General features: G+C 46.1%; 1 protein-coding gene across 4 annotated transcripts; it reads left to right on the top strand.

Annotated features, from left to right (window-relative positions):
• The first annotated feature begins 9,156 nt into the window (after positions 1–9,156).
• On the top strand, positions 9,157–21,473 carry CD22 (CD22 molecule). 4 transcript variants are annotated; one of them, XM_070398050.1, is made up of 15 exons: positions 9,177–9,205; positions 9,569–9,617; positions 11,244–11,299; positions 11,546–11,920; positions 12,904–13,209; positions 14,519–14,797; positions 14,922–15,185; positions 16,687–16,944; positions 17,148–17,411; positions 17,493–17,756; positions 19,003–19,099; positions 19,278–19,353; positions 19,516–19,640; positions 20,289–20,373; positions 20,644–21,473. In XM_070398050.1, exons 3-15 carry the CDS (start codon positions 11,266–11,268, stop codon positions 20,773–20,775), a joined length of 2,559 nt encoding a protein of 852 aa, XP_070254151.1. In that variant the 5' UTR covers positions 9,177–9,205; positions 9,569–9,617; positions 11,244–11,265; the 3' UTR covers positions 20,776–21,473. The 4 variants fall into 4 exon arrangements, with proteins under 4 accessions (XP_070254150.1, XP_070254152.1, XP_070254153.1 ...); XM_070398049.1 differs by lacking the exon at positions 9,569–9,617 and having other exon boundaries at positions 9,157–9,205; XM_070398051.1 differs by lacking the exons at positions 9,569–9,617; positions 12,904–13,209 and having other exon boundaries at positions 9,157–9,205.
• Positions 21,474–23,537: the final 2,064 nt, after the last annotated feature.

The following is a 23,537-nucleotide window of genomic DNA, read 5'->3' as shown; positions in this document are numbered from 1 at the left end:
TTTGGGGTTCTCTGCGCTTCCTGGACTTGGAAGTCCATTTCTTTCACCAGGTGGGGGAAGTTTTCTGTCATTATTTCTTCAAATAGGTTTTCAATATCTTGCTCTCTCTCATCTTCTGGTACCCCTATAATTCTGATGTTGGTACGTTTGAAGCTGTCCCAGAGGCTCCTTACACTATCTTCGTATTTTCGGGTTCTTTTTTCATTTTGCTTTTCTGGTTGGGTGTTTCTCGCTTCTTCGCATTTCAAATCTTTGACTTGATTCTTGCCCTCCTCTGGTCTGCTGTTGGGAGTCTGTATAATATTCTTTATTTCAGTCAATGTATGCTTACTTTCTAGATGGTCCTTTATCACACCTTCGAGGGTCTCATTAGATTTCCTGTACATCTCATCAAGTTTATTGACAGACTCTAGAAGCCTCTTGAGAGACCTCAAAAGTGTGGTTCTTAACTCAATATCCTCCCTTGATAGTTTTGTCCTGTTTCTTTGTCTCCGCATTTTTTACGCTTTTTTGGTACAACCCCTAGTGGTCTTTGTGCGCAGTCTTGTTGTAGTTAAGCCTTGATTGTTGTAGTTAATACTAGAGGGATTTGACCACCAGGCTGACTGGCTGTGAGAATCAGCTGTGTGGAAAACTTCTGTCCTCTGGGGAGGTGCTAATCTAGCCTTTGCCTGAGGCGATCCAGCAAATGGCTCTGTGCAGGGCTTGGGTGGGGCGGGATCAACAGGGCGGGTGGAGGGAGCAGTTATGGCTGCTCTCAGTCCCGTTCCCAGAGGCTCTGCTTCTCAGAACCCCGGCCGCCGCCACTGCAAACCTCAGAGAGAAAGCTGCCCTCAGATTCCAACTGATGCCGGACAATCCCGCTTCTCCCGTCTGAGTCTGAGTCCCTAGAGACTCACCCGGATCTGGAGCCCAGAATCTGAGACTCCCTCCTGATTGAAAACAACAACTGCGCCCTCAGCCACCAGCCCGCTTTGCGCGCGCACCTCGATACCTTTATATTTTCCACACTGCGACTCTTCTGAGCTTCGGTATGCTATTCTCTTTCCTTCTAGTTGAAGAATCTCTCCTCAGCCAGCTTTCCTGTGGTTCTGGGTGATGTCTGTTCCGTCTTTTAGTTGTATTTTTGAAGTGGTTGTTTGCGGCAGCAGCCTCCGGTGTTTACCTATGCCGCCATCTTGGTTATCTACCAATTTATATTTCTTAATCCCTTCACATTTTTCACCCAGTCTGCCATTGCCCCCTCCTCTCTGTCAACCATCAGTTTGTTCTCTGTATCTATGAATCTGTTTCTGTTTTGTTGTTCATTTATATTGTTTTTTAAATTCCACATATGAGTGGACTGCTGCCTATGGTTTCTTCTAGGATTTTTATGGTTTCACAACTTACATTTAAGTCTTTTATCCATTTTGAGTTTATTCTTGAGTATGGTATAAGTTGGTGGTCTAGTTTCTTTCTACCTTCCTTCATTTCTTTCTTTCTTTCTTTCTTTCTTTCTTTCTTTCTTTCTTTCTTTCTTTCTTCTTTCTTTCTTTCCTTCTTTCTTTCTTTTGTGGGTATCTGTCCAATTTTCCCAAACCACTTATTGAAGAGACTGTCTTAACTCCATTGTGTCTTCTTGCCACTTTTCTCAAATATTAATTGAGTGTAATTTCTTGGGTCGATTTCTAGGGTCTCTGTTCTGTTTCATTGATTTATATTACTGTCCTTGTACCAGTACCAGGCTATTTTGAATATAGTTGCTTTGTAGTATGACTTGATATCTGGTATTGTGATCCCTCCAATTTTGTTCTCCTTTCTCAAGATTGCTATGGCTATTTGAGGTCTTTTTTGGTTCTATATAAATTTTTGGAATATTTGTTCTAGATCTGTGAAATATGCCATTGGTATTTTAACAGGGATTGCATTGAATCTGTAGATTGTTTTGGGTAGCATGGACATTTTAATGATGTTAATCTACCAATCCATGAACACAGTATGTTCTTCCACTTGTTTATAACTTCCTCTATCTCTTTTTTCAACATCCTGTAGTTTTCTGAGTACACCTAGTAAATCCAACAAAGCATATATAAGACTTATATACAGAAAACTATAAAACACTGCTGAAAAAATCAAAGAAGAAAAGACCTAAATACATTCCATGTTAATGAACTGGAATACTAAACATAGTAAAGATGTCACTTATTCTCAAATTTACTAGGTGTACCAGTTAATAATATGGATTTTGTAATCAACAAAAACATAATTTCAAGAGAAACATCAAAAGTGCTTTATTCAAAGTAATGTCCATCGTTAGCTACACATTTCCCCCATCCTTAGGTAATTTGTGGATACCGTCCCAATAGAACTTTTCTTGTTTTGAGGCAAACCATTCAGAGACCCAATTTTCCACTTCTTCATACGTTTTGAAGTGCTGCTCAGAAAGTGCGTGTGCCATCGATCAGAACAAGTGGTAATCTGAAGGAGCAAGGTCTGGTGAATACAGCAGGTGGGTTAATAATTCCCAGGCAAGATCTTTTAACATGTTTTTAACTGGTTTTGAAGTGTGTGATGGTGCATCATCATGAAGCAAAATTACTTTGCCGTGTCTTCTGGAACATTCTGGTTGTTTCACGATCAAAGCATGGTTCACATTGATTATTTGTTGTTGGTAGCAATCAGTATTAATGGTTTCACCTGGTTTTAGCAGAAGCTCATAATACACCACACCTTCCTGATCCCACCAAACGCAGAGCATTGTCTTCTTTCCGAAGCAGTTTGGCCTTGCAATCGATGTTGATGGTTGACCTGGATCAACCCATGATTTTGTGCATTTGGGATTCTCAAAATAAATCCACTTTCATCACCAGTCACAATTTGATGCAAAAAAGACTTTCTTTTGTGCCGTTGAAGCAACATTTTACTGATGACTTTTCGGTTTTCCATTTGTCTTTCGTTCAGTTGATGTGGCACCCATTTTTCTTCCTTTAAAATTGTTTGCTGAGCAACATTTAATCTTTCTGAAAATTATTTTTGAGTTTGAACACGCATCTTCATCCAATAATGCTTGTAATTGTTGGTCTTCAAACTTTTTGGTTGACCTGGAAGTTCTTTGTTTTTCACATAGAAATCATCACTTTTAAAGCGTTTAAACCAATGTTCATAAGTATCTTGAGGTGGAGCATGTTCACCATAAGCTTCCTGAAGTATTCAACAGCACTTTTCTTCAAAATAAAGTAATGAATTAAAACTTCCTGCAAATGCTCTTTTTTTGGCATGAAATTCGACATTTTAAAAATATCTATGATGTTAACATTTGACATATGAAGTTTTGAAGCTTGCTGTCAATACAACAAAATAGCATACATACCAAACTGCATATATATCAACATATGTGTAACTCCATCTATTGAAAAAAATCCGCATTATTAACCGGTACACTACTATTACACGTAAGTACTTCTTTTGTTAAGCCATTATAAATGGAATTGTATTTCAGTTTCCATATGTTTGTTGTTAGTACAAAAAATGTGGCTAATTTTTGTATTGATCTTGCATTCTGTAACCTTGCTGAACTCACTTATGAGAGAATTTTTTCCCCTTGGGATATTCTACATAGAACATTGTGTTATGTGTAGATAGGGATGGTTTAATTTATTCCTTTCAAATTTATATGCTTTTTATTGCCTTTCTTTCCCTAATTGTGCTGTCTAGAAGTTTCAGTATTGTCTTGAATAGGAATGGTGAGAAGTGAACATCCTTCCCTTGTTCTCACTCTTAGGGGAGAAAGTATTTAGTCTTTTAGTGCTGAAGTTTTTGTAGGTTAGTTATAGGCTATTACATTGCAGGATTTTCTTTCTATTTCTAGTTTTCAGAGAATTTTAATTATGAATGGGTGTTGAATATTATAAAATTTATTTTCTGCAATAATTTATATAACCATGTGATTTTTTTCTTTATATTATTAATATGAGAGTGCATTAGTTGATTTTCAAATATTGAACCAGCCCTGCATCCCTGGAATAATATACTTGGCCATACTGTATAATTCTTTTTATATATTGCTGGATTCTATTTGCTCATATTTTGTTAAGGATTTCTGCATCTATATTTATGAGGAATATTTGTTTGTCTTTTTTTGTACTATCTTTGTTTTGTTGGTTTATTTTTTTCTGATTTGGCTTCATGGTAATACTGGTTTCATAGAATGAACTGGAAGAGATTATGTAGAATCGGTGTTAATTCTTTTTTAAATGTTGCGTGAATTATATGGGCTTGAAGTTTCTTTTTCAGGTTTTAAATTACTTTAGTTGTTATAGGACTATTCAAGTTACCTAATTTACATTCAGTGAATTGGGGTAGTTTATACTTTTTGAGAAGTAACCACTAACACTATAGTAATACAAAGGATTGTAAGAAAATAATATGAATGACTATATGCCAACAGCTGGACAATGTGCATGAAATGGATAAATTCCTAGAAAAGTACATTCTCAATCTCTAGTGCAGGACAGTGTCAATTGCTATTACTGTCCATTTAGATCAGGCAAAGACTCAAAGCCTCCAGAGACCTCCTCTGCCTACAGGCGGATAGGATTCTGTGTTAAATTCCCTGCAGGCAATCGTGCACAGGTGTGATGGGAGTTTTTCCTCCACAGTGTGGACAATTGCTTCTGTCTGGAGGCTAATTGTTATTCTCAGTCTCTTATTGGGCCTCAGAAACTCCACACCATGGGGCAAGGTGTTTTCCAATAGAGCGGTCAACTGTCTTTCCCCCAGGCAAACCTGCCTGTATAGCAGATGTCTGTGTGAGAAAGATGACATCCGTACCATGAGGAAATCACTCTGCATAGGAAACCAGGGTGCCTGCCTTCTGAGCTCTAACCCCAGAGCCCCTGATCCTGGCTTCTGCTCACACAGCTCCAGTCCACTCTGCCCTCCCTCTGGTGGAGCACAAGGTTGGTGGCTCCACAGGGAATTTCTATTGTTCTATGTTCCATTTTATGAATTCTTTCTTCTACACTTTCCATTCTGCTATTGAACCCATTCATTAAGGTTTTTATTTCAGTTAATATATTTTTTTAGTTCTAAAATTTCCTTTTGGTTCTCTTTATATTTTCTATTTCTTTGCTGAAACTTTCTATTTTTTTCCATGTTTCAAGCATGTTTGTAATTGATCACTAAAGCATTTTTATGATAGCTGCTTTAAAGCCTTTGTCAGATAATTTTAACATCTGTATCATCTTGGCATTTGTGTCTGTTGATAATTTTTTTCATTCAGTTTGAGAACTTTTTTGGATTTTAGTATGATAAGGGATTTTTCAATCGAAACCTGGAATTTTGGATATTATGTTATAGGAATGGATCTTTTAAAATTATTTTTTATTGTTGAAAGTATTACATATGTACTCCTTCATCCTCATTACCCCTCTCCAGCCCGCTCCTGCCCCCTGCCCCAGGCCTTCACCACCCTACTGTCCTCGGTTATCAGGGTTCTCACAAGCAAGTCTTCCATTGATTATTCAGGCAGTTTTTCTGTATTTTAGTTGTAATTACAGTTTGGTCCTGGGAGCATGTCAATGCAGCATCCACGTACTCCACCGCCATTTTTAATCTTGCTCAGGAATGGACCTTAAATCTGTGTTATAATAAACCTCCCCAACAATGCTCCAATGAAATGAAGCAGGGCACTGCCTCACTATTGTTAAGTGGGGATAGAAGTCCAGATTTTCCATTCAGCCTCCCTTGACCCGGGGGGCAAGGGGTGGATGAAGGTTCCTTGTTTTTGGACAGGAGAGGGAGTTCAGGTCCCCCATTAGGCACCCACTATTACCACCCTAGTTGGGAGGGGTAACTTATTATGGCAGTCCATATGGCTTCCACACAGATTCTACTGTAGGATGTGGGCTTGTTACCACTGAGTGATGGTGGAAGTCCTGACTGACCATTAGACCTCCTCTTATACCGCTCCAGTGAGGAGGGGAGCCCCGCGGGGATGAGAGCCCAGCTCCAGACTCAGCCTCCTCTGGTACCACTTAGATGGGGCTTAAGGGAGTGGCCTGAGGACCCGTGCTAAAAAAGTCTAGGCTCCCCACTCAGCCTTTGCTGCCAGGGAGTGAGGGTGAGGCTGCAGGTTTTTCTGTAGTTGAGCAGTTATTGCCTGAAAGATTTCTGTCTATCTAGACTGCCCCTTTTCTGGTTCTTTGGCTAGAAGAGCGGGATTTTACTGAAACCTTTTTGGTCTGTGCTCATTGGTAGTTCCAGTTGCTGGCTTCTCCAGAATTTAGTCTGGAATATATGAGGCAAAGAAAATCAATGGAATTCACTGCCATATTATTCCTCAGATCCTGAGGTCCCTAACTAGTGTACCTTATTTACACCTTTCAGAATTTTCTTATGCTTGTTTTACAATGTCCAGGGTTTTTAGTTATACTTAAAGAAAGAAATAGGGGAAAGCACATCTACCTCATCTCCCCAGAACCATGTCCAGTATTTTCTCCATACCGTCTTTGCCACAGGCATTTTTGCCACAAACACGTTTGCAACAGAACTAATGGACCATAAAGCAATTTTGTCACACACGAAAATAAAATAACTGGTTGATATTTTGTATGTTTTTTTGTTTGTTTGTGTTTTTGGGTTTCATTTCTTTATTGAGTAACTAGAAGGCCAATGCATGAAATTCGTGCACAGGAGTGGGGGGGGGGGGTCCCCTCAGCCCAGCCTGCACCCTCTCCAATCTGGGACCTCTCGGGGGGTGTCCGACTGCCAGTTTAGGTGTGATCCCAGGGATCGGGCCTAAACCAGCAGTCGGACATCCTCCTCACAATCCGGGACCACCGGTTCCTAACCACTCGCCTGCCTGCCTACCTGATCGCTCCTAACTGCCTCCCCCACCAGCATGATCACCCCTAACCACCACTGCCTGCCAGCCTGATCACCCCCAACTGCCCACCCCTGCTGGCCTGGTCGCCCCCCAAACTGCCCTCCTCACCAACCTGGTCACCCCAACAAGCCTGCTGGTCAGTGCTTTGGTCGTCCCTCACTAACCCCCCTGCCAGCCTGGTCACCCCATGCAGCCTTCTGGTCAGTCCTTCAGTTTTCCCTCACTAGCCCTCCTGCCGGCCTGGTCACACCACGCAGCTGCTGTGTGATTGTTACTGTTACTTTTCCGTCATCCCATCTGGTTGTGACAGGCCTAGGCTATTATTAGTATAGATCAATCAACCACTGTAAAAAAATAAAATAATTGACAGTTTGGTGTTTTTATTTGTTTGTTTGGTTTCATTTCTCCATTGACAAAGTTACTCACATTTTTGTATTATAAATAAGTCATAGCTAGTCCTTGCAGTGTCGGTACAGTGATGAGAAGACATGGTGTTGGTCTTAAAATAGTTAGCATTTATTTGCTCCAAGAGTTGGTTTCCTGTTTTGAAACACATTACATTAGGAGGGAAAAGAGGCCAATGACTCTCTTTGAGGGCGCAGAGTTGAACCCACATTTCCCATGAACAAAGACAAGTGCTTAGGTACAAAATAACGTCAGTTATTTGCACAGTATTGCTATGAATCTACACACATTTTAAATGCATTCAAATATTTTGTATTTCTTAATAACGTCTTCTTAAATTTGTTATGTTTAACTAGAGGCCCAGTGCATGAAATTCATGCACTGGTAGGGTCCATAGTGGCTACCGGCTGCTGGCTGGGTACTCCCTCCCTTCCCTCGGCCACCTGCTGCTACCAGCTGGGGCATCCTGCCACCACCATCAGTCAGGGCCTCCCTGCCTTCCCCTGGCTGGCCCTACCCCTGGTCGAACTACTGGATGGACTCCCGATCGAGGGGACAATTTGTATACTAAACTTTTATTATATAAGATTTTATTTTTAATATTTCTCTTTTCTTTTTAACTGTAAGAGACCTTCATTGGGTAAATTACAGAGGTAGAAAAAGTAATCCTAGAAGAAATGGACTTAGCAAACAAGTTCTAGAGTTAAAGGAAGGGCCCTTGGACCTTGGGAGTGAGGAAGCTAATGGTAATGTCGTGGGGGTGGGGAGGGGAAGAAAAAACATGGACATGCTCCTGGGAGGGAGAGCGCTCTCTTTTATTTTTCATTATTTTACTTTTTTATGGCAAAATTGCCTTATGCCAGTTATATGGCAAAAACATTTCTGGCAAAAATTCTTAAAGCAAAGTATCTAGAATCAAGGCATCTAGAACCTCCCAGGACATCACTGCCTTTTGAAGACCTTGTTCTTCCCTCTTTTATTCCTAATGCCCAGCAGTCAGCAGAGTAGTGTCAGAGTGAAGATTTCGCAGAAGCTTCCCTTATCATCTGTAGGATTTACATGGCTTTGCCTATTGTCCAGTTCTGGTTTCAAATACTCACAGACTAGACACCTGATAAAAGTGGTGAGGTTTTAGTTCCAAGATTTTCCCATATAATCATAGTTCACATAAGTTATCTTCTTCCTTTCTGATATCTGTGGGCTCTTTTTCAACCCTTGGGGGTTCCTGAAACGTCAATGTTCATGGTCGGATTCCCTACCTTTCAAGCCTATGTACAGTGATGGCGAACCTTTTGAGCTTGGCGTGTCAGCATTTTGAAAAACCCTAACTTAACTCTGGTGCCATGTCACATATAGAAATTTTTTGATATTTGCAACCATAGTAAAACAAAGATTTATATTTTTGATATTTATTTTATATATTTAAATGCCATTTAACAAAGAAAAATCAACCAAAAAAATGAGTTCGCGTGTCACCTCTGACACACGTGTCATAGGTTCGCCATCACTGCTGTAGAATAATTGGATGGTGAAACTAAACGACAAATACTTTCAAGTTGACCTGTGCCTTTTCCAGCAGGCTGACAGTTCTAATCTGCTTGGATTGAGTCCTTGTCATTTCCTAAGAGCTGGATACAGGGGAACTTGAGGAGGAGCTCACTCTGAAACTCATCTGATGTAGAAACTCCATACACGGAGAAAAACCTGACCAGACATTTGAGTGTTCCTTCCAAACTGCCTCCAAGCCCATATCCCCTTCATTGCCTCTTTTCCCCCCTTCCCAGATCGGCATGCCTCTTAGTCACCTTCAGAGCCACTAAGAGGCAGGGGGTGTGTCCAAAGGGTGAAAATTAGTTACTGAAGACTTCACTGTGCTTCCCCTTTCACTCTCAGATGCTGCCAGGGTCTCTGAAGAGAGAAGACACCAGGAAACAGGTAAAAACTATTTTTGTTTTGGTGGTTTGTGTGTGTGCTATTTTTTTTGCATTCAACAGGCAAGTATAGAGCAGCTACTGTGTGCCAGGCACAGTTCTTGGGGTTGGTAGTACAATGGGACCCTCTCCCTCTCTTGCTGTGTTATAGCAGGTTGTAGAGGCCTGTCTTTGAGCATCTCCCCTGCTGGGCTTGGTGAGCCTCTGAGAATAGGATGGTCACTGGATGTCCAAGAGGGAAGAATGAACTCAGGGAGGCTGGCTCTGAGGTCCTGAACAGTGTAGCCTTGTCCTGAGTCTTTGTGCCTAATGCCTACTGTCCCTAGCCTCCACACTCCACCATGCTTTAGCAGCCTTTCAATTCCAGGCCTGGAGCCCACTTCTTGTGCCCCAGAGACTTTCTGGAGCTCCTTCAGGTAAGCACCCAGCCCCTCTCCCATTCATCCTGGAACTTATTATTAAGCCAGTTCTCAATGAGAGGGTGGATGCTGGCTGCTGGCACAGTGGCCCAGCTGCTGAAGGCTAGTCTTTGCATAGAATCTGGCCCTTGCCACAGACCTTGTGGAAACTCAAAGGGGATCCAAAGTGCATCTCTAAAAACACTGACCCTGCAACCCTGCTGAGTTTTTCATGGAAAATGTAAAGTAGTCACCATGGCTATAGAAGTATGTACCCTAACTCCGTGCTGGGAAATGTATGACATTCCCCCTCCCCCACGGACTCCTCACCCCCCACCCCCCGCCATTGATTGAAAGGCCTGCAGTAAAGTCTTATTTAACTTTTTAAACCCAGTTTCTCTCAAATGGATCTGACCTTGAAGACTTTGTGTGTGTGTGTGTGTGTGTGTGTGTGTAACACTATTAGTGTCTACAGAGCTGGTGTCAGCTCTGCCTGGAGAGACTGCACCCGTTCAGATCCCTTACCCCTAATCCCTGCCTGGGCCAAGCCAGCACAGCCACTACCCCTGGGGACAGACCCCTTCATGCTTTCAGCACACCAGGTACTGCATACCCAACAGCCTTTGGCAGAAGCCACATAGCTGGTGGGGGGTGGGGGACACTGATGTGTGGGAAATGTTGGCTGGGCTGGTGGGAGGGGCACGGATCTGTGCTGAGAAAGGAGACACACTCTGTGGACACATCCTGCCTGACTCCCCAGGGACGGCATTGAGGGCACAGCCATGCAAATTAAGACTTAAATTTAACTTTATGTAAATGTAACTTTGTAAAAGTATAGTAAGGTGGTGGCCAGCTCACTGGAGAGAGGGAGAGAGACAGAAAGAGGGAGAGAGAGAGAGAGAGAGAGAGAGAGAGAGAGAGAGAGGTTGAACATTGGCAGTCCTTAGACTGTCTGTGGTGCACAGACAGGCTGCTTGTTTATGTTTTTTTTAAGCAGGATATTTCACATGGCAATTTGGCTTCTCTTAAAACAGTGGAGGATCAGGTAGTGCTGAGCCCATATTCCCACTTGGCCACAATTGGCTAGACCCAGGATCACCTGGTTGATTTATGTTTCCTACCCAGCCCCTAGAGCATCTGAGAGAGACCCCTGGACTTCTAAGTCTTCTCAGACCCCTTTAAATGCTCCCCTGATATCATACTTAATTATTAGGTCATGTCTCTTCCCTATGTAAATCCTTCACTAGTTGCCCCAAAGTGAGCTCCAAGTTTCCTATAGCCTGGTACTTGCAGTGCTCAGTCGTCTGGTGCTATTCAAAGCCCAAGAGCTAGGCAGGAAGTTTATACAATCATGGATGGATAGACGATGCATGGATGGATTGGTGGGTAGATGGATGTAAGAAAGGAAGGAGTGCTGGTAAGAGAGATTGAGACTAGCCCTGCAAGGATCTCGGACTGATGAGAGAGGCATAGCATACCAAAGAAGCCCAATGTGCATCCAGAACCCCACATCCCTCTATGCAGCCAGACATAGGCTTCCTGGGATCAGGGACAAGGGGTTGGAACTCAGTAAATGAGCAAGAAAAGTCGTCTAAGAAGAAGTAAGCTACCAGGTGGCTCAAAAACATACTCTTTCTGCCCCAGGCTCCCGCCTAGACACAACACCATGCATCTCCTTGGCCCCTTGTTCCTGCTCCTCGGTAAGGATTGTGGTCTGGGCTGGTGCTTCGGTTCTGGGGTGACTGTGGAGCTGGAGGAGGAGGAAAGGTCTGGGGCAGAGAAGAGTAAATGTGGGGTAGGCATTGTGTCCTGCTGTGTGTGTGTGTGTGTGTGTGTGTGTGTGTGTGTGTGTGTGTCTCCCTCTCTCTTCAGAGGGGATTCTTTACTCCTTTGAAAGTTCTCCATGTCCCTCAATAATGCTTTCTGATCATTGTGGTGGGTTTCAGAATACTTGGCTTTTTCTAACTCAAGCACATGGAACTTTGAGCACCCGGCCACCCTCTATGCCTGGGAGGGAGCCTGTGTCTGGATTCCCTGCCGCTACAGAATCCCAGTGCATGGAACGGTCATGGAAAACCTGACTGTGTACCAGAATTATGTGTTTGACAACAAGACCAAGGACTACAGTGGGACAATCCTCTATGAGAATATGAAGTCACAGGTGCCTGTCTCTCCGGAAAGAGTGAAATACCTGGGAGACAACAAATCCAACTGCACGCTTCGCATCCACCCTGTAAAAGCCCAAGACAATGGTCAGCTGGGGCTGAGGATGACATCGAAGAGTGGAAAGTGGATGGAGAAAATAGTCCTCAACATCTCCAGTAAGGCCCTGGGCATGGTGTCCTCTACCTCAGGCAAGGGTAGGAGGGAAGTGGGAAACACCGACTCCTGGGACAGGGCCTGAAAACCAGGTGGCCTACAGAGGCCAGGCAGGGGGTGCCATGAGTGACTCAGCAGCACAAGACAATGGGGCTGTGGCCAAATTGGAGCATGCGCTCTTGTTCCTCCTCAAGCACCCACTTGCCACCCAGCTTCTGCCCATTGTGCAGTCTGGATGCCAGGTGACCTGATTTTTCAAGAGAAAACTCTAGATTTTTAAGTAAAATCTTGCAATGTGTTAATGTCGGTGATTAATTCTAACTGGCCCTTCATAGATAAATGACATGTGTAGGGGCAGATAAAACACAGATCTGAGGCCTTCCCCTGGGGCATGTGCTCACTCCGTCTTATAGCCTGTCTTGGTGGGGGGACTAGGCAGCCCTATGTTTGGAGTAAGAGATGTAGCTTCAGACCCTGCAGTTGGAGGGTAGCCCAGCCCCGGGAGAGCCAGGATTGGCTGTCCACCGTCCTGCTCCACCAGAGGAGCCTCCGGAAGGAGTGCTGTTAGTTGTGCCTCCAATAGCGAGGCCATTAGTGCAGGCTTGTTGTCAAAACTAAGAAATGCATGTTAAGCTAAACTGGCAAAATTCATTTAGGGATGATGGGCGAACGATCTTGAAAACATTTATTATTTTTTATTTTTTGAAAACATTTAGAAAGCAAACATTTGGGAGTAGAATAAAATAAGCACAAAATATGACGTGTAATTCTAAGGAGGTTCAGCACTTGCAAGACCTTTCAGAGGATGCTTTCACTGAGCAAAAGTGATTCAAAGCAGAGAAAGGCAGGCCTGGAGAGAGGTGGGTGGACTAGTAAGGGGATCCCGAAAGGTTATTTGGGCCAAAGCATCTAAAGCCAGGTGTGAGGGCTGGTACGCAGCAGTCCTGTTTTCCAGGCTGCCAGCATGGTCTCTACTCTTTTGCAGAGACGGCTCCTCCACCTCGCATTGAGCTCCCTCCAGAAATCTGGGAGTCCCGAGAAGTCACTCTGACCTGCATGCTGAATTTTGCCTGCTTTGAGTACCAGATCAAGTTGCTGTGGCTCCTGGGAGAGTCACCTCAACATCCCTCTGTCCCCTTGACTTCCCTGACCACCGAGACTATCTTCACCCAGAGCCAGCTCACATTGCAGCCGCAGTGGTCTGACCATGGCAAGAATCTGACCTGCCAGGTCTGGAATGACGCAGCAAATAGGCTGCTCTCTCAGGAAACGGTGTGGCTAGATGTGAAGCGTGAGTCTCTCCAATGCTCCTATGGGAAGGACGAGGAACTTGTCCTCTCCTCTCAGCCCTTCAGTGAGCACCCAGGGTGGCATGAGCCTCCACGGAAGGAAGCATAATCAGTCTGTGGGCCCCAGAGCCGGGAGTGGTCCAAATGAGCTGGGTTCCCTCCTCCACCATCCCTGTAGTCAGCTCTGGTATATTTGGAAACTGACTCATTTCAGCATCTGCTTATAGGAGTAGGGAACCATTTTTTCTGCCGAGGGCCATTTGGATATTTAGAACATCATTTGTGGGCCATAAAAAATTATCAACTTAAAAATTAGCTGCTATATTTGGTCAAACATTTAATTACCTCACCCCTAATGCCTTGGCAGGGCCAGACCAAATGATTTCATGGGCCTTATACAGCCTGTGAGAAGGATGTTTCCCATCCCTGGTCAGAATAAAATATTTTAATCTATCTTCCAGCCATGACATGATTTTGGGATCATCTGGTTAGGTTTTATTGTTCTTTGGAGAGAGGGGAGGGATTTTTTTTCCCCATCATTCATTCATTCGTTCAATAGATATTTGTTGCAAACCTACTAGGTGCAAGGCCTTATTATGGCTGCTGGGAAGACAGCAGTGAGCAAAATTCTTGCCCGTGTGGAGCTAGCATTGCAGTGGGAAAGACAAGCAAAAAGAGATCAACAAGGAAATAGAGTTCATAACAGTAGGTAGTGCTAAGTGTATTAAGAAAAACAAGCAGGGCTTGGAAAGAGGGAGACTTCTGTGACACAGGTGAACTTGTGCTGAGGTTTGATTAAAGGGAGGGACTGAGGCAGGCAGATATTTTTGAGAAGATTCCAGGAAGAGGAAAGAATGAGGAGAAATTTTTGAAGTAGGAACGTAGTGTATCTGTGACAAACAAGGGGCCATAGAGCCCCAGCACTATGTCTGAGGGGCCCAGTGTAGGAAAGGATGGTCGAGAGGGACCAGGGCACTTGAGCTTGTAGGCAGCAGTCAGATTTTAGACTCCACTGAATGGTTTCAAGCAAGGGAGTGACAAGGTCTGATTGACAGTATTAGGAATGCTGCTGCTGCTGGGGAGACCAGACCTGCAGGGACTGGGAGTGGGAGGAGCAGAGACAGGAGTTAGGAGGCTGTGATGGTTGCCAGCCCATGCTTGTTGACAAGGCTGCACACCCCACACACTATACACAGGCCACTGCTTTATCAGAAGAAGTGGCTATACAACTTTATGCTCTACAACTTCTCACTGCTTTACACTCTCTAAGAATTCCCTGTCTCCTCCCTCACTGTTCCTCTGCTCCTCCAGACTCCCCAAAGTTGAAGGTCAGTCCCAAAGAAGCCAGTGTAACAGAGGATAAACCTGTGACCATGACGTGCCAGGTCATCAGCAGCTACCCAGAGTACCATACTCTTTCCTGGCTCAAGGATGGAATCCCCATGACAGAGCAGGAGACACTGCAGAGGGAGCAGAAGATTCTCAAGCTAACTCTGCCTAAAGTGACCAAACAGATGAGTGGAAAGTATCACTGCGAGGCCAGCAATGATGTGGGCTCAGCAACATCAGAAGTGGTCCTCCAAGTGCACTGTGAGCCTCCTGGGAGCTGTGGAAGGGCAGGCAGGGAGTTAGTGGGGTGGAACCAAGGCCCTTAAGAGGTCAGCAGCAGAGGCCTCTGCTCAACTCCCACACTTGCCTCTGCTCCTTTTTCCAGATGCTCCAGAACCTTCCAAGGTTCAGATCTTCTCCTCACCAGCTAAGGAGGGAACTAGTGTAAAGCTGATTTGTATATCACAGGCCAATCCTCCTCCAACAAATTATACCTGGTATCACAATAACTATGAAGTTTGGAGAGGGACAGATGAGACCTTCGAGATCCCACAGGTCCGCCTCAGGCACGCTGGGAATTACTACTGCGTGGCACAAAACAGTATTGGTCGTGGACACCCTGACCAGAATGCTAAGTTGGATGTCCAATGTGAGTAGTCAGAGCCTTTGGGTCCTAGAGGGAGAAGAGGGATGTGGGTGGAGGAGGAAGCAGATGAGTGCAGGGCATTCCTGGGTCCTGGGGTGGACAGCAAGCAGAAGCCAGGGCCTCCTGACATGTAAGCTCCTTGGGCGTTCTGCTGTTGTTCACAGCTGTATTCTCAGCACCAGAACAGGGTCTGGCTGGTGGTAGGTGCTTAGTAGATGTTTGTTGAACGAATAAACTGCTCGATGCCAGGGCCCCTTGAGGGACACAGAGACTTGGCATCACTAAGCAGTGGCTGTGGCTGTGTCCCAGAAGGGGTTCTGAAGTGTTCAAGGAGAACTGAGGCAACACGTGTCATTACCTCTCCATCATCAGACCTCGTTTAACACAGTGAATCTTGTCACTGAGTCAAGCCCAGGACAAAGAGAATCCATAGTTTTCATCCTTGGACCTTGGAACATAATCATCTGGACCAAATATGCTGATGGGAATGCCCAGATCTTGAACATCTAGATATATCTCCTGATATGTGATAGCAGCAGTGGCACCAATGCTTATTAAGTGTTTACTACACACCACACTGCTTTAAGGACATCATCTTATTTTGTCCTGGCAACAATTCCATGAGGTTAGATATTCTTAGGACCTCACTTGACAGATAAGTAAACTGAGTCTTGCAGTCTATGGTCACACAGTTCTAAGTGGTAGGGCCAAGCAGCCTGGCTTCAGAGCTGTGCTTATTATTATTATTATTATTACTAGAGGCCCAGTGCATGAAATTCATGCACAGGTAGGGTCCCTGTGGCTGCCGGCTGGGGCGCCTCCCTTCCCCCAGCTGCCTACCTCTGCCGCTGCAGCCGCTGGCCCCACCCCTTGGCCAAACTCCTGGTCAAGGGGCCAATTTGCATATTAGGCTTTTATTATATAGGATTATTATTATTGCTGTCATTTTTTTCTTTTTTTAAAATATTTTATTGATTTTTTACAGAGAGGAAGGGAGAGGGATAGAGAGTTAGAAACATCGATGAGAGAGAAACATCGATCAGCTGCCTCCTGCACCCACCCCCCTGGGGATGTGCCTGCAACCAAGGTATATGGACAGAGCACATCCGAGGCCTGGGTGCTCCCAGTGCTGTGGAATCGAACCTGGGACCCTGAGTCCGCAGACCGACACTCTATCCACTGAGCCAAACCGGTCAGGTCAATGTTGTTGTCATTTTTACTAATACTCATGCTGCAGCCACCCAGCTGTGTGTGCCAGACCCTTGCAAAGACCCACAAACAGCACCACATGTTCTCTGTCAGAGCTGTGCTCCTAACCGCTGCTCCATCCTGCCTCTAACCACAGCCAGGCCAGACAAGAAGGGGAGGGTTTCTGTCCTAACACAGATGCAGGAAGGAAACAGGAGCCTTCCTGTGGTTAGTTTAGGAACTACGTGAATGCTGGAAGGAATAGGTATTACGACCCGCTGACTTTTCTTCACCCATTTCTCTCACTTCCTCCCAGATTCCCCCAAGGAGGTAACCATGGTGATTCAAAATCCCACACCAATTCGAGAAGGAGACAATGTGACCCTGTCCTGTAACTATAATTCCAGTAACCCCCGCGTTACCAGATATGAATGGAGTCCCCCTGGCTCCTGGAAAGAGCTAGAACCTGGGGTGCTAATGATTCAAAAAGTTGCCTGGAATGCCATGCCATTCACCTGTGCAGCCTGTAACCTGTGGTGTTCGTGGGCTCAACCTGTCAGCCTGCAGGTCCAGTGTGAGTGACCCGGGCAGGGCCATCTGGGAGGTGGCTTGGGTGGGAGTTGGGGCTCTAGGGCGAGGAGGCAGAAGCCTGGACGAGAGTCTTTACAGAGAATTGAGGGGGTAAGAGTCAGGCCTCAGCACCAAGGGGAGAGGAATTCCTGGGGCAGGAGGAGAAAATGGGACCCAAGAAGTCAGACCGAGGCCCTTGCTCTCCAGATGCCCCCAGAGATGTCAAGGTCCTGTGGATTAGTCCCCGTTCTGAGATTCACTCCGGACACGCAGTCCTCCTCCGATGTAACTTCTCTAGCAGCCGTCCCACGGACGTCCACTTCTTCTGGAAGAAGAATGGGATCTTTCTGAAGGAAGGAAGAGAACTGAGCTTTGGCTCCATCTCCCCAGAAGACGCTGGAAGTTACAGCTGCGTGGTCCGCAACTCCATAGGACAGAGCACATCCGAGGCCTGGGAGCTCCCAGTGCTGTGTGAGTGGCTGGGCCTGGACCTAAGAGCAGAGAAGGGCAGGTAACTGGCCACCTGGATCCTGATTTCGCTTTTTCGTACAGATGCACCTAGGAGGCTACGGGTGTCCATTAGCCCTAAAGACAGTGTGATGGAGGGGAAGAAAGCAGTCCTGACGTGTGAGAGCGATGCCAACCCTCCCGTCTCCCGCTACACCTGGTTTGACTGGAATAACCAGAACCTCCACCATGATCATCAGACGCTGAGATTGGATCCTGTGAAGGTCCAGCACTCAGGCGCCTATTGGTGCCAGGGGAACAACCGACTGGGTGTGGACCGGTCGCCCCCTAGCACCCTCACTGTCTACTGTAAGGCCCCTTCCCTCTTCTTCTCTGGCCTTGGCTACTCCTGTGGTTTTGCCCCGAGACTGAATTCCAGACCACCTACCCCTTCTTCCCTCTCCTCTCCCTCCCTATCCTGCCAGGCCAGCCCAACCCGTGTGCTCAAGGGCACACCCTGCTGCACACAGCTCCCTGGCTCCCTCCTCCCGCCCAGTCTCTCCTGTCTCTCTCCAGGAGGATTCCCTGGCAGGCTGCTTCCACCCTCCAGACATCCTGAGCTCCCACGGGGTCCCTCTCTCTGTCTTTCTCTGTCTCACTCTTGTTTTTATCTTTTGAAACTTGAGTGTTTTTTTAAGACCATACAAGTACATGGTAAAAGACTAAAACATCATGAAAGGGTACATAGTGGAAATACCTCTCCTTTCTTGCTCCCTGAGAACTCTGTCCTCTTCTTCAAAGCCTTCACTGTTGGCAGCGGTCTACAACTCCTCAGAGGATTCTGTATGTGCACAGAGTGCCTCTGTCCATCGGTATCTACACACCCTTCCTTACACAAATGGTAGCAGGGCTCACACTTTGCCCTGAATCTCCCCGCTCCGCCCCCCCCCCCCCCCAATGTAATAACACCACTTGGAGAGTGCATACAGCGGGTGTCTGGAAACATAGGGAAGATATTTTATTTATTTATTATGCTTTGTTCAGATTTATGATTTGAGCTATGTTTTTAAATTTAGAGGATTACTGCCTGCAAAAGGGCACACTAAAAGGAAATAGCCTGCGCGAGTTACTTTGAAATGCAACACTGTCTAAAAGCATGTCCCTGGCCTCCCCTGGAGACCTGTCTCTTTTCCTGAAGGCCACGCTGTATTCCGGTGTGTGAGTGCTGCTTAGTGCCCTTCTCACGCGTGTGCAGTCTCTTGCTCAGGGCACCCCTGCAAGGATAGTTGCAGGATAAATTCCTACGTGGAATTGCTGGGTGCAGGACAGTTTTGTGAAGTTCTCATAGTAAAGCCAAGCGCCCTCTGAAGAAGTGGTACTTATTTATGAGGCTTCCGTGCTTCGTGTGCACCCCTGCCTGTCACAAGCAGGACCTCCTAACGGCAGGTCCAGAGGGCAGGGACTAGCTTCTCTCTGTTCGTCTACACTGTGTCCTCACTGGTGGAGATCATGCAGGAGAAAGGACAGGATGCCCTCCAGGCGAATGTCCAGGGCAGAGTGGGCTGGTATCTGACTGAGACAATGTCCTCAATGGAGGGTCCTCCTTTCCCCACAGATAGTCCACAGACCATCAGCCGGCGAGTGGCCCTGGGACTGGGGCTGTGCCTGGTCATCCTCTTCCTGGCGTTCTTGGGAGTCAAGTTTCAGGGAAGGTGAGCTCCTCACACTGCCCCCCCCCCCCCTTCTCTTCCTTCTGCCTTCCCTCCTCTGTCCCTCAGCCCATTCCAGGGAGTAACTCCAGTTACTCAGTCCTGTAGGACCCAGCTCACCCACTCCACAGGGTCCTGTCCCCATCCCTTGCTCCTCACTGAGCGGGTCTTTATTTCTTAGCTGGAAGAGGATTCAGAGCCAGCAAGGGCCTCAGGAAAATTCCAGTGGGCAGAGCTTCTTTGTGAGGAATAACAAGGTAGGATGGAAGAAAGACCAAGTGCAGGCCGACCTTGAAGTCAGGCAAAGTGAAGGGGGCCATGAAGAGTGCTGTGGAGAAGCCCGGGCCGTCAGCCTCCCGGGGAAGGGAACTGTGGTGGGGAAAAGAGGGGTGAGAGCTGAGACCCTGTCCTTCATGCAGATTAGAAGAGCCCCCCTCCCTGAAGACCCCCAGTCCCTGGGCTGCTACAATCCGGTGATGGAAGATTCCATCAGCTATGCGACGCTGCGCTTTCCTGTCGGCGAGACGGACACACCGAGGATTGGGTACTGAGGGGACCGGGAGGATGACATCTGCACCCTGGGGGGTCTGTGGGAGGGAAAGCCCACGTCTCACCTGCCATCTTTGTGCCAAGCCCATGCCAAGCACCACCATGTTCCCATTTCCTCATTCCAGCTCCATGACAACCCACCCCCTTTGGTAAGTAATGGTCTCAGGAACTGGACCTGCTCCTTAAAGCCAGGAGAATGTATGCCCAGAGTCAGTCTCTATCACCTAGTTAGTGATGGCGAACCTTTTGAGCTCGGCGTGTCAGCATTTTGAAAAACCCTAACTTAATTCTGGTGCTGTGTCACATATAGAAATTTTTTGATATTTGCAACCATAGTAAAACAAAGATTTATATTTTTGATATTTATTTTATATATTTAAATGCCATTTAACAAAGAAAAATCAACCAAAAAAATGAGTTTACTTGTCACCTCTGACACGCATGTCATAGGTTCGCCATCACTGGCCTAGGTTAAGGCTGTGGTACTCACTCGTTTGACAAATTAGCTCCTACTGTGAGCATTAGGCGTACACATAAAGGGCTGAGAGGCTGGGGTGCTCTTGAGGTCTAGGGGAGTTAAAAGAAGGGGCAGAATTCATAAGAAATGCTTCATTTGTGGTCACCTATCTGCCTTTCCTCTCAGGGATGCAGGGACCCCAGAGGTGCACAGACCTTCCCTAAACAGGGACAACACGGTCACTTACTCTGTGGTGCAGAAGCGTCAAGTGGTAAGAGGGCAGGGTGTGGAGGGGGGAGTGGAGGACCTGGCCCCAGCTGTGAGCCCCAGGTGGGGAGGCTTGGGTGGTCTCAGCGGTGTCAAGGCTGGGTACTGGGGAGGCAGCTCAGGCACAGGGCCAGCACCTCCCACTCCGACATGCCAAAGGCAGCCGGTTCTGAACAAGAATGCTCCTGCTTGGGCTCTTGACCCCCTCTCCCCTGTGGAGTCAAGGAGAGAAAACAGTGGGTCAGCCATGCTGACCATGATGTGGCTTTCTCAGGGCGACTATGAGAACGTGATTCCAGATGTTCCAGAAGACGATGGGATACATTACTCGGAGCTGGTTCATTTGGGGCTTGGGGAGCGGCCTCTGAGACAGGAAGGAGTGGAGTACGTGACCCTAAAGCACTAATGGGTCCAAGTGGCTGAGCTGGAGGTGCCTAGGGGCTGTCGGGGATAGTCATGGCCCCTGCAGTCCCTGTTGCTCAGTTGAGAAGTTACACAACCTCTCCTTACACACACACACACACACACACACACACGCACACGCACATACGCGCACACGCACATACGTGCGTACACACACAATTACTGCACCCCAGTCGGTACAGAGAACTTTGGACATGAGACAGTCTTCCCTCTCAGCATTGTAACCTCAACCATCCAAAAGGCCTGGCCCTGTCCTGTCCCACGCGCCTTCTGTCCCAGAAAATCATCTGAACACCTAGCCTGCACTGTACAAATCCCCCTGCCCCTCCCCAACCGTCTGCCACCACCCACTCCCTGCAGAGATCAGCTGGTCGCTAGCTTTTCCTCTTTCCCTCCCCATCTCCTTAACACCCCGCCCTCCCGCCCCACTCTGAGAGCCCCACTCACTAATCTTATGCCTAATCTGTCTGGAGCAAAGTCCAGAGAAAGGAACAGAAATGCGGTAGGAAGAGGAACTACCTGGCTCTGACTTCTCTCTATGTCAGCGAGGCATTCCACGGAGAGGATCACGCGGCTGCAGCCCACCTCAGGGGCTGGTGGTGTGAGACATACACCTGTGTGAACAAACATGTAACGGCACGGAGTTGCAAAATAAAAATGTTTTGGTATTATTTCAAAGAATCAGTGAGCTAATCCTGGTCTGTGGTATCAGAGTAGGACAGAGATGTGGGATGGCCTCATGGATGGGGCTTAAGGAAAGGGGACAGGAGTCAAGGTAATTTCATGATTAAGTCAGGAGACTGAAAAGTCTGTTATCTTGTTGCAAAGAGCCCACTGGGTCTGCCCCCTCTGCTTTACTAGCCAAGCCATCTTGGGCAAAGTTCATCTGCTTATTTGAGCCTCAGTTTTTGTGCAAGTGGTTCAGTGTAGGAAGTGCTGTATAATCTTACATTGCTTGAGTCCAGTTATGAGAAGCCTTATGCAATAGCCAAAAGTCCCCGAAACCAAAGTCCCATCTTATTTGCATCTCTTGAAGAATGCAAAAAGGGGAAGCCAACCCGTTACTCACAGTTATTCTCAAGAGTGACCCTGCCAAGTTCCTTTACAATCCAAGCTGCCTAAGAGCTCCTCAAAGGCTCGCTGCCCTGAGAAACCTTAGCTTTTCTACCTCCCGCAGTCGCCCCACCAGTTCCCTATTGCATTCGCTAATTCCGACTTTCCAGTAGGTCCTTGCAACTTCCCTGCACTTGTCAGATTTGATCTCTCCCCTCCCATTCTCCCATTATGCCAACGGGCAAAGGCCCATTCTCCATAGGAGCAAGAACGTGTGGTTAATCCACCTCTCTTCCCTGTCCCCTTTCCTGTCTGCTCAATACCTGAAAGCTCTCAAAGAGAAGAGGAGGTTCTGCTCATCCTCAGAATTACACAGAGTGAGGCACTGATTTCTTATCAGCCTACTTTTGTTTTTTTGTACTTTATCTTTATTGTTGAAAGTATTACCACCCCCTCCCCAGGGCTTCACCACACTACTGTCTGTGTCCGTGGGTTATGCATATATGCATATAAATTCTTTGGTTGATCTCTTCCTATCCCTCCCCCACATCCTACCCCCACCCCCACACTTCCCGGCTTCCCTCTGAAATACTTCAGTCTGTTGCATACTTTAATGTCTCTGGATCTATTTTGTTTGTCAGTTTATTTTGTTCATTAGATTCCACATATAAGAGATCATGTGATAATTGTCTTTCTCTGACTGGCTTATTTCACTTGGCATAATGCTCTCCAGGTCCCTCCATGCTGTCTCAAGGGTAAGAGATCCTTCTTTTTTACTGCTGCATAGTATTCCATTGTGTACCACATGAACCACAGTTTTTTTATCCATTCATCTACTGATGGACACTTGGGTTGTTTCCAGATTTTAGCTATTGTAAATTGTGCTGCTATGAACATAGGAGTGCATATATTCCTTTCTGATTGGTGTTTCAGGCTTCTTAGAATATATTCCTAGAAGTGGGATCACTGGGTCAAATGGCAGTTCTATTTTTACTTTTTTAAAAAATATATTTTATTGATTTCAGAGAGGAAGGGAGAGAGAAATAGAAACATCAAAGATGAGAGAGAATCATTGATCAGCTGCCTCCTGCTTGCCCTGCACTGGGGATGGAGCCCACACCCCATCATGTGCCCTGACCTGGAATCAAACAGTGACATCCTGGTTCATAGGTCAATACTCAACCACTCAGCAACACTGGCCAGGCTATTTTTAATATTTTGAGGAAACTCCACACTGTTTTCCATAGTGGTTGTACCAGTCTGTATTCTCAGTGTACAAGGGTTCCTTTTTCTCCACTTACTTGCCAGCTTTTGTTTTTTGTTGATTTATTGATGATAATCATTCTGGCAGGTGTGAAGTGGTACCTCATAGTCATTTTAATTTGCATCTCTCTGATGATTAGTGACGTTGAGTATTTTTTTCATATGTCTCTTGGCCATTTGTATGTTCTCTTTGGAGACGTGTCTATTCAGATCGTCTGCCCACTTTTTAATTGGATTATTTGTCTTCCTTTTGTTGAGTTGTATGAGTACTTTATATATTGGGAAATTAACCCCTTATGTATCATTGGCAAATATGTTCTTCTATGAAGTGGGTTCCCTTTTCATTTTGATGCTGGTTTCCTTTGCTGTGCAGAAGCTTTTTAGTTTGATATAGTCCCATTTGTTTATTTTTTCCTTTGTTTCTCTTGC

Source organism: Myotis yumanensis, unplaced genomic scaffold (genome assembly GCF_028538775.1).
Source record: "Myotis yumanensis isolate MYYU_CA2020_CCGP unplaced genomic scaffold, mMyoYum1.0.hap1 SCAF_18, whole genome shotgun sequence".
Classification (NCBI taxonomy): Eukaryota; Metazoa; Chordata; class Mammalia; order Chiroptera; family Vespertilionidae; genus Myotis; species Myotis yumanensis.
Note: the sequence above shows the minus strand (reverse complement) of the source record. Positions and strands in the feature narration are given on the sequence as shown.

What these genes read in the sequence shown, in the direction of transcription:
- CD22 (XM_070398049.1), top strand. Translation starts at nt 11,266, where the DNA reads ATGCATCTCCTTGGCCCCTTGTTCCTGCTCCTCG. An exon ending in TGCTAAGTTGGATGTCCAAT is followed by an intron (nt 15,186 to 16,686) that starts GTGAGTAGTCAG and finishes ACTTCCTCCCAG; the next exon opens with ATTCCCCCAAGGAGGTAACC. An exon ending in TCTTTGTGAGGAATAACAAG is followed by an intron (nt 19,354 to 19,515) that starts GTAGGATGGAAG and finishes TCCTTCATGCAG; the next exon opens with ATTAGAAGAGCCCCCCTCCC.